Below are 10,574 nucleotides of genomic sequence, written 5' to 3' on the forward strand. Positions count from 1 at the left end.
TATTGATGGATCCATTACTAATGATCACGTATACAGCTTTTGTCAGGAATAGCCTAGCGTATAATGGCCCCTCAACCATGTCTCCCCATGAGCTGAAGCAAGCAAGCGCGTGGGCTGAAGCAAGCAAGCACAGCGCAAAAACCGTTAGCTTTCCCAGCCGAGTTAATTGCAGCTGGGAACAACAACAAGGTCAAGCAAGAGATAGCACACAGAAACTGGACAGGGATGAGCTGAGAATGAGGAGGAGGTGCACCCCTCAACATTCCAGATCTATGACAGGGCTACCTGACACTCTGTGTTTGATATCGTGCAGATGGACACCTCAACACGATAGCCTTACTGATGACTTCGGTCTTGTTACAGGCGGCCAAGGTTCCATGGTCTCACCCGGCTTCTACCCCTGTCTCTAGCCATAGAGTAGATGACATGTATAAGGTGCAAGAGCCGGGCGCTGAATTTTTATTTACCCACCCCAAGCCTAACTCGGTGGTAGTCACTTCCTCTTCCAAAGGCAAACGCAGTCATTCCACACACCCCAAGAAAGAAGGAAGGAAACTAGACCCGTTTGGAAGAAACTTTTATTCAGCTGGAGCACTTGGCATCAAGACTTCGAACTATACTGCATGTATGGGGAGATATCAGTTTGCCCTCTGGGAGCAAATATCTGAATTTATTGCAGCCCTTCCTGAGGACTTTAACCATCAAGCTCGCAGAATTCAAAAGAAGGGCATGCTCTTGGCAAAGCATCAGCTCAATGCAGCTAAGCACACGCTGGATGTGGCAGCCAAAACATTGACTTTGGCAGTTACCCTCAGGCATCATGCCTGGTTGCATTCCACAACCTTGTCACAAGATACTAAAACTCTCACTGAAGATCTTCCATTCGAGGGTGAGGGACTTTTCAGTTCCACGACTGATACTGTCTTGCAAGATCTAGACAAAAGCATTAAGACATCTTGTAATTTAGGAGTCACGTCAGCTCCTAAACTAAACAAAACCAAACTCTGGAACAAGTCATGGTCCCACAGATCCTCTCTTAAGTCCTCTCTGGAGATGCAATGGCAACAGTCACCCACTGAGTCTTCTCGCCCTTATGGGCACAAACCTAAGTTTTCATCCACCACCCACTCTAGGGCTAAGACCCCTAAAGCTCCCAAGCAGAGCCTTTGACTCACATCATCTGCCTTCACCACCCACCCGCCTATCTCCTTACAAGGTTACATTGTAAATAGCCAATCACGGGGAGTGTGTATGTGTGTGGGGGGGTGTTGTTTTGCACGAATATAAGAAGGGCTTGGCCCCGCAGAGTTTGTCTTTGAGTTAACTGAAATCACTAAATAAATATGAGCTGATCACTAAATGCGTCTTGAACCCAGTATATTATACAGACCATTGGTCCATCAAAGTTGGTACTGTCCGCTCACACTGGCAGTGGCTCTCCAGGGTCTCAGGCTGAGGTCTTTCATATCATCGACAATAGGATCCTTATTGGAGATGCTGGGGATTTAACCTGGGACCTTCTGCATATCAAGCAGATGCTCTACCACTGAGCCACAGCCCCTCCCCTTTGTCCATGAGGCTCCCACAATCCTTGGCACCAGCTTTTCAGAGGTCTTGGAGTTACTGGGGTGGGAATGACAGGAAAGATCTGTGTCCATAAGTATCATTGTTGGTGCAGGAATAAGGACATCAGTGATAGCATTTAAGTAATAGATTTTATTTTAAAATTACATAAGTATTGAATACACCTGCAGGTATAAAATGATAAATGCAGTTTGTACCAGAAACCATGTATTTTTGTATTATTAAAAGTTTCTATCCTGCCTTTCCCTTCTGTAGGACTGAAAAAGTGCCAACAGGTAATCAACAAAAAGAACCCTAAATCAATAGGTCCATCCCAGGATCATGGCAGCCCATTGTTCAGGTAACTCATGCTCAGACTATTTCCAGTGCTGTCCTGGATCAATACATAACAGTCTGATTCAGTATAAGGCAGCTTCAAGTATTCATGGCATGAGGCAGGGTGTGTGCCTGTGCACGCTATGGCAAGGAAGGGTAATCAGGTTAATTCTTCTGCCAGCAAAGCTTACTGTGTTCTGTACCCATCTTGTAAATTTAAATTTATATCACCACTGCAGACTCTTGACATAAAACAGAATGTGCTGCAGCAATGTTAAACACTAGGACACAAACCATTTCCTGCAGTCTCAGGATACTTTTCACTATCTCAAAATAGCAACCACAGTTTACACACTCCTTCATGGCAGTTCCATTCACACTTGAGGACAACAGTAGCATGCAGCACAGTGTGAAAGTTACACACAAAACTCTCCTGTAAATTTGGTTCACTTACCTCTGAAAAGAAAATCCTGAGTATCTCTCAGTAAGATGGCTTGGTGTGATTTATAGACACACCCTTGCTTTCTTTAGACCTTTCTGTGGAAACATCTTAATAGACAAAACAAAGTTAACAGTGAAGATATTACAAAATCAGCCTTCTGTTTAAAGCGGTCTGGGTGCATTTTCAGTACCTTATGAACCCATCCCAATTTCACACTTTAAAATCCCAGAAATGAAGTAATTTGATATCCATTGTGACAATGTTTACCATAGTCCCATGCTTCTTGATCACAGTAAGTTTCTACCACAGCGCTTGGATGCGGTCACACGGAGCATTAGCCACGCTACAGAGACGGAAGATAGGCGGATTTTCCGGGCGCGATCACACCGCAACATCTGGGAAGCGTAGAGCTCCCGTGGCGAACCTGAGGCTTCCCGCCAAAGAAGTGGAGTTAAAAACTAGTACCTCTGAGGTACTAGTTTCCGGAAACCGCGGGGCAAGGGCTGGCGTCTGATCACGTTTCCGGTGGTGGCATCCGGCACCCGCCCATGTCCCTTCGCAAACAGGTTCCCCCCCCCAAGTCTCCACAAGATGCGCACAAGCACCCAACGGCGCATGCGCACAAAGAGAAAAGTGAAAGTGCAGTTTCAGCTTAAAAATAAATGACCCCGTTTGTCATGGCAGCGGCGCCTAGCCATTGCTGGTGTGATCGCGCTGCTTCTTTGCTGCGCTGCAGGATCGTGTGATCGCCACCCTTGTTTACCCACTGGCGCCAAGGGAAGGACCCGTGATGTGCCGCTGGCGCGTCTGATCGCGTAATCAAACTGAGCCGGGGCAATTAGCCATGCCTCCCCCCGTGATATCCAGCCCGTGTGACTGGGGCCCTTGTTGCATTAAAGCGGTGATTCCTGCACAGCAAGTCTGTTTAGGTCTGCCGTCCTTTCTATTCCTATTGCATAACAGCTGGTGTGGTGCAGGAGTTCAAGGGTCAGACCAATAACTAAAAGATCCAGGTTTGGATCCCCACTCTGCCACAGAATCTTGCTGGGTGGCTTTGGGCTACTGACACACTCAATCACACTGTGCTGTACATGTGCACCTACTTGCCAGCATATGCAGAGTGGGATCTGCAAGGAAAAATAGCAGGCATGATTATCTTCACCATCAACACTCTGCCCAGGCAAGGGTTGCCAGCTCCTGGGGCTTTTGGGACTAGAGGGTCAGGCATGATTATCTTCACCATCAACACTGCCCAGGCAAGGGTTGCCAGCTCCTGGAGCTTTTGGGACTAGAGGGTAAGGAAGGCAGGATTTGGGGAGGGAATGGACTTCAATGGGGGTATAATACCATAGAGTCCTCCAGCCCCATAGCCATAAATTTTGGGTTGGTGGGGTATGGGGAAATTTTGTGGGTCAGCAGGTGAGGGAGGAGAGAGAGGGGCAACTGCCAAATTTAAAGGGCCCTCCATCTGATCTGCTGTCTATGTGCTCCCACTGATCAGCCGGAGGGCCCTTTAAATGTCACAGGAGGAGGGAGAGGGGCAGCAGCTTTTTGTGTGCCCCACCATAGCTAGGGGCCTGGAGTCCTCCCAAAGGGCAAGCAGCATCTTCTCCAGGTAAACTGATCTCTGTTGCCTGGAAATCAGTTGTAATCCCAGATCTCCAGTTACCACCTGGAGGCTGGCAACCCTAGCCCAGGCCAGCACAGGGTGAAGTCAAGTACCACGATGCTCTTCCTCTCGAGTCCTACTGCAGGAGGGCACAGGGCGGCAGCTTATCGGCATTCTTGCAGGTAAAGTATATATGACTAATTTACCACTGCCTGAAAACTAAAAAACAACAACAAAGGAATGTATTTGTGTGACTTTAACATGCGGGTCACTAAAGCTTTTCCAACAATTGTGGGTTTATTAGATCCTTAAGTATTGTCTCATCCCCCACCTGCCGTAAGCAATCCCGGCGTACACAGAGCCACTCGTCAGCACACCTACAACGCATGCGCAAACGAAGAGTACACTCTTCGCCTACAGAAACCAAGATCTTTTCTCAGTGAACTCTTAATCTCTCGCGATATCTGAACCATAATTTTTACCGTCAGCTTCCGGTCGGGTGGGGAAGAACCACTTTCCTTTTGAATGACATTTATATGACCCATTGGCATAAGGCAACGTCGACGGTGCGTGGGCGGGATTTCCGATTGTGTTCCCCGGTCTCCCGGACAGCCTTTTTAGTTGCGCTGGACTCAGAGGGACGGGAGTGTGGTGGCGCTGAGGCGATGGCCTGGGCTGTGCCCTCGTTGCCCACCGACAAGTCTCGGTAACGTGGGGGGAGGGGGTAGTTCTGTGAGCTGTCGAGGGCTTCGTTTCTCGCGCTTGCTTTTCTGCCACTCCCAGGAGCTGTTCCTTGTAAGACTTTTACTGGGGAGTCTGCGTGCAAACGCTTGAATCTTGCCGCTAGTTTCTTCTGTTCCGTACATTGTAATGGACCCGTGCTCGGGAGGCATCCGAATAGCTTCGGACTTTTATTGCTTCAAAGGCAGAGTAGCTGTTACTAAACTTACTTATTACTTTTGTTCCAGCTGTCTCGGTGCATCTTGAAAACTGTTTTGCATTCAGCACCGCCTAACTCTGCAATCCGTCCCTTTTAACTTTTTCAAATTGCAAATGTCATGCTCTGAAGCATCTCTCTCTCTTGTTTCTTTTCTGTTCCTTTTCTTTCTCCTCATCTCCCTTTTATTTTATTTTGGTCTTTCTATGCAATACGGGATGATAATACTGATTTTAGAGTTGTTGGAGGATTAAGGCATAGTCGTGTTGCAAATTTTGAGTGATAAAACGCTAAGTGTGTATTAAATATGTGTTAAATAAATGTTGGTAGGAACAAATACTGTAGCCCCATCATCACTATTTACTTGTAATTAAGGAGATAAGTTCTTTTATCTATGGCCTGGGCAACACGGGCTGGGTATGGGGGGGGTGGTGGCTAATTAATGTGCGGCAGCCCGATCAGAAGTCCTTTTGAGGTCCCGTGGGTAGGCGTCAGGTGCAGATCAGACAGCACGGCAAAGAAGCAGCACGGCGTGTTCAAACCGGCACTCACGCCGCGCTGCTCCCGTGGCAAACACCGCTTCCTGTTGGTGTACATGCACCGTTGGGTGCTTTTCGGCATCCTGCGGAGACTTGGGGGGGGAAATCCCCTTGGTCGCGACGCAACATCGGCAGCTGCCGGATGCCACCACAGTCCACTGGAAATGTGATCAGATGCCCGCCCTTGCCCCGCGGTTTCCGGAAACTAGTACCTCGTAGGTACTAGTTTTTAACTCCGCACCTTCGGCGGGGAGCCACGTGTTCGCCACGGGAGCACTGTGCTTCCCAGATGTTGGGGTGTGATCGTGCCCGGAAAATCCGCAGGACTCCTGTGCCTCTCCCGCGGCAATTTTGCCGTGTGACCGGGGCCTATTTTTGGTAGTTGTAGCTGTCTGCCTCAGCCAGTTCAGTTTGCTGTGTTTCAGCTCTACTTTTGTAATTAGGAATACTGAATATCTTTCCATGTATGTCATGTAACAGCTTGCAACTTTCTCTGTTCTTTATTTAGGTTCATTTGTATCTACCCAGCCTACATAAATAACAAGAAGACAATAGCAGAAGGAAGAAGAATACCTATTGACAAAGTAATTCTGGGCTGTGGGGCAGGCAAAGTAGCCTTTACTGAAAATTAAAATTAACTTGAAAGAGATACTGAAGGAGCTGAATATCTTATTTTCCAAAACTTTGTGAATTGAAGAAATGTCATCTGTTTCATTTACTGTGAAAATGTGTGTCATCAGTGCTGAATACCCGTTCCTACCATTATATTTTTAGATCCATGATGGTGGGGGAAAACATTTGTTTCAAATATGCACCAGTTTTCTATATAGACTCAAAGTGTATACCTGACAGTTAAATAGTGTTTATGAGCTGTGCAGTAAATTTTTGAGTGTGTTCATGAAGGAAAACCTCTTAGGACTGTAAGAGCAGCTCTGCTGAATCAGCGGAGGGTCCAGCATTGTGTTTGGCATAGAAGTCAGATGTTGTTACTCCTTGAACTTCCTCTAAACATGTGGTTCCATTTAATCATCATGGCTAATAGCTACTAATGCTTCTAACCATTATTTTAAAAGCCATCTGAGTTAGTGGCAATCACTATATCCTACAACAAGGGAATTCTAAAACTTAATCACTCATTGAGCAAATAAGCACTTTTTATATTAGTGGGGGCAATCAAAACGTTTAGTTGTACCTCATAATGTTGCAGAAAGTTGTGTGTTTAGCAGCAACCCATATCAGTACTGCTAGTTTTAGCAATTAAGTTGTCTAACTTCTGGCTGTTTTGCTTTTTAACATCTGAATTTAATTTAACTGTAAGAATCAGTGCTTTGCCAGTGTGTTTTGTCAATACTTTGTCACTTCCTGCCCCTGAATCATGTGTGAGACGTGTGAGATCTTTAATTGTTGTGGACAGTACAATGGCAAGCAGGGGCAGACTGGCCATTTACTCAACTAGGGAACATCCTGGTGGACTGCTGCCCTGAGCCTGTGCAGTGGGGATGGTGAGGAGGAGCAGGACAGTGGTACCTAGTTTGGTCGCACTGGTCCAGGTGCTGTGTGACCAGCGAGAAGGAGCAGGAGTGTGGCAGCACCTGGCTTCACCGTGTGCTAGCCCAGGAGGGTTGTGGCTAGGAGAGGTGTCTGATGGCCCCGGGTCAGCCCAGGTTCAGTGCATTCAACACACAAGGTGGTGACTTTTTTCTCTTCTGCTGGCTCATCAGTGGGGGTGAGTGTAGTGGCAAAAGAGTGTATTGCTCTTTTCCAGAACTGTTTTCAGTCCACTCCATAGCAGAAAGTACAAATACAGCTGATGTATAAGTCTCTGTGTACTACAAAAATGTAGTAACTTAAAATGTCTGATTCTTTTAGGCTGTTGAAAATCCCACATCTACAGAAATCCAAGATGTATGTGCAGCAGTTGGACTTAATGTGCTTTTGGAGGTAATAAGTAGTCCCCTGTTTCCTGTGTAATTTGTGCAGCAGTTGGACTTAATGTGCTTTTGGAGGTAATAGTCCCGTTTCCTGTGTAATTTAACAACTTTTGGAACTGAAAGGTAGAAAGTTGTGAGAATGTACTTTCCTAAGAGTACATGCATATGCTGAAGTATATATCCAAAGCATATCTTCTTAGCTGTAAGAACACTCAAAGAGCCATAGATTGGGGGGGAAATGTTGTATTGTAGCATAGTCATTAAAAGAGCGAGCTTTAAGGTGGAAAATTCTTGCCTCAATCTTACCTTGGCTATGAGTGGTGGGTACCTACCTGAAGACAAACTGCTTTTTTACCTACTGTCTGTAGTATGGGTTACTAAAATAGTTAGTGAAATTCTTTAAATGTTTATTAGAAACTTCCTGTGTTTGTGGTTTTGAACTTACTGTTTGCTTTAAAAATCCTAACTTTTCCCAAATGTTAGAAAAACAAAATGTATCCTAGAGAATGGAACCGTGATGCTCAATATAGGGGTAGAGTGCGGATTCAGCTAAAGGAAGAAGATGGCAGTCCCTGTTTTCCTCAGTTTCCAACACGTGAGTACAGTGGTGGTTTTATGGGAAAAGCTTTATTTTGTTGGATTTTTTAGTAGGCATGTTTCAGTTCAATTAGGAAAAAAGCTATGGTGGTGGATTAGAAACTTTGGAAGCCGTTTTGCTCCTCTGTGAAAAGCATGTGCCCATGTTTCAGTAACTTTTTTTGGTTGGAGGACTTTGCATGAACAACTGTGGTAGTGCGTCTTAGTGATTAGGGTGTTGGATTCAGACCAGGTAGGGCCAAGTTCAAATCCCCATTTACTCATGCTGCTCACCTTAGGTCAGTCATTCTCTCTCAGCCTAAGCTACCTCACAGGGTTGTTAGGAGGATCCAAATAGATCCACATATGCTTCCCTGAGGAATAGCAGGATAGATATGTAACTTAGATAGGGCTGCCCCTTTAAACAATGGATATTAGTTCACAATCCTTTTTTCTTCTTGGCAAGCAGTGGGCGAGATTGTGTTTTCAGAACAAAAGACAGTCTGGTTTATGCCCCCACCTGGCACTTAGTACTGTGAAAGACAAGTCCCATGAAAATTCAGACCAGCTATGCACGCATGGAAATGCTCATTTTAAAAAGAACACAAGAAATGCTCTCAGTGCAAATCTTAGAACCCCTGGACACGTGTAAATATTTTTGCTACTGTATTTTATGCTACAGGTCAAGTACTAGTAAATAGAATCAACGTAAAGCAATGTAGGAAGCTGAAATTGCAGAAGGGTATTAATAATTCTTCTTGCAATTAATATATTTAAAGAACAGAAGGACACAACATCTGTACAGTGAATTATCAATTTATAAAAAACCTACTATTCTGTGCAATATTGCATAGCATATTTTCTCTGTATCAGTTGTGTATATTTCATGTGTTTGCCTTTCTGTTAATCTGCTTTAGAGACCTAGCAGTGAAAATGTGCAAATAATTTGCAACAAAACACGAGGTTCTTATGTAATTACTAGTCATAATAATATAACCTATGAACTGAGCATGCATTTTTGGCCCTTGTAAGGACAGCACTAGGACTGGCAAGGAAGTTTTTTCCCTTACCCCTTCTCTGACAGCTAATTTCCTTGTGTTAAGCAGATCGTATCCAATGAATGTGTGGATGAGGCCCAGGAATGGTGTGTACACTGTCTTGAGTTCTGTGCTGGAAGGATGGTGGGATACAAATGCAATATGTTGTAAATGTTCACCACACTCTATTTTCCCCCTTTAGGCAAGTCAGTGATGCTTTATGCAGCAGAAACAATTCCCAAACTGAAAACAAGGACACAAAAAATGGGTGGCAGTGACCAAAACCTACAGCAAGGAGAGGGAGGCAAAAAAGGCAAAGGGAAAAAGAAGAAATGAGTGGCTGACATAAAAGAAGCACTTGGATGGATGCGGGCAAAATGACTAGGGAGGCTTCTGACCTGGAAGAAGAACAAGCCGGCAAGAACTGCTGAAACTCCTTTGTGGACACTGATTGAACTGGAATGGATATAACCTGCATATTGTATAATCCAGAACATCAACTTTTTCAACCCACTAAGTACTGGAAATGAGCATTTTGTGTATTTTTATTAAAAACAAATACATGATTTAACATTGATTGCTGCTAGTACTCAAAGCTGGAGGAACAGTGCAGTCCAGATTGGCAATAATGATGTTGGACTGGGATAATTATTGTGTTGGGCTTCTAAACTGAGTTTTGGTTATCATTTAAAACAAAGGAAACCCTTGCCTTTTGGAACCAAACAAAACAACTGCCATTAAGGATTTATTGTCTAGAAAGGGTAATGCAATGGGTTTCTCAAATAGAAAATCCCTATTTAAATAACTGGTTTTAATAAATTCCAGAGGGGTAGCAAAAACAGGATCCTGTGATACTTTAAAATTCCAGCTCCTTTTTATGCCATCAAAGGGTTTAGGCTGGAATCCACTTCATCACATGTGTTGTATGAAATGGCTTCTAGTCCCTGGAAGCTTGTGCTGGAGTAACAAGGAGTTAAGTGTTTGAAATGACAGAAATACTTGAATCGGTAAATTAATCTTCAGCTGAAACATCCTCCAGTGTATGTTACACTTGATCAGTGGCCACGTCTAGGTGGGACTGAGCAACAGGATTAAAATTCTGTGGTCATATCGTGGGTTGGGAAGATTGGCACGTCTCAGTGTTAGTTGTAGATAACTTGCATGTTTGGTGTGTGAATTAGTGAGATTTGAATATTTAATAGTATTTGGATATTTGCCCCGCATGTGAATCATCAGTGGTAATCTTTAAACTACTGCTGGGAGCTTATCTCTACATTCCTGATAGTTTTGCATATTTGCCATGTTTTTTGAACACCACGGCTACCACTATTTCTTAAAATAACCTATAATTGGTTGACATGCCTTTGAATGCGCTCTGTCACCTGATGTTGCCCAGCTATCCACTGATCAAGGATGCTGTGCAAGGAAACTAACATTCATTCTGTCCTTTCCCTTTTGTCCCTTGGAGAGTCTGGGACGGAATACAGCCATAGCACTTGCTGCATTCTGGGAACACGGTATTCATCCCAGTGACTTGGGAAAGGAAAGGACAGGCACGGAATAGATATGTTGCAAGAATTTTCTTTCAGCTGCCTTCTCTGCCA

The 10,574-nt window shown here is 44.6% G+C and overlaps 1 protein-coding gene across 1 annotated transcript; it reads left to right on the forward strand.

Moving 5' to 3' along the window:
- Positions 1-4,544: 4,544 nt before the first annotated feature.
- On the forward strand, positions 4,545-10,574 carry SRP19 (signal recognition particle 19kDa). Its single transcript, XM_015418651.1, has 5 exons — positions 4,545-4,656; positions 5,935-6,010; positions 7,296-7,367; positions 7,841-7,952; positions 9,173-10,574. The coding sequence occupies exons 1-5, from the start codon at positions 4,616-4,618 to the stop codon at positions 9,304-9,306; spliced, it is 435 nt and encodes a 144-aa protein (XP_015274137.1). The 5' UTR covers positions 4,545-4,615; the 3' UTR covers positions 9,307-10,574.

The sequence above is a fragment of the Gekko japonicus genome, unplaced genomic scaffold (assembly GCF_001447785.1).
Source record: "Gekko japonicus isolate JY-2015 unplaced genomic scaffold, Gekko_japonicus_V1.1 scaffold541, whole genome shotgun sequence".
NCBI classification, from domain to species: domain Eukaryota; kingdom Metazoa; phylum Chordata; class Lepidosauria; order Squamata; family Gekkonidae; genus Gekko; species Gekko japonicus.

What these genes read in the sequence shown, in the direction of transcription:
- SRP19 (XM_015418651.1), top strand. Translation starts at nt 4,616, where the DNA reads ATGGCCTGGGCTGTGCCCTCGTTGCCCACCGACAAGTCTCG. An exon ending in GAAGAATACCTATTGACAAA is followed by an intron (nt 6,011 to 7,295) that starts GTAATTCTGGGC and finishes TGATTCTTTTAG; the next exon opens with GCTGTTGAAAATCCCACATC. An exon ending in TTTTCCTCAGTTTCCAACAC is followed by an intron (nt 7,953 to 9,172) that starts GTGAGTACAGTG and finishes TTCCCCCTTTAG; the next exon opens with GCAAGTCAGTGATGCTTTAT.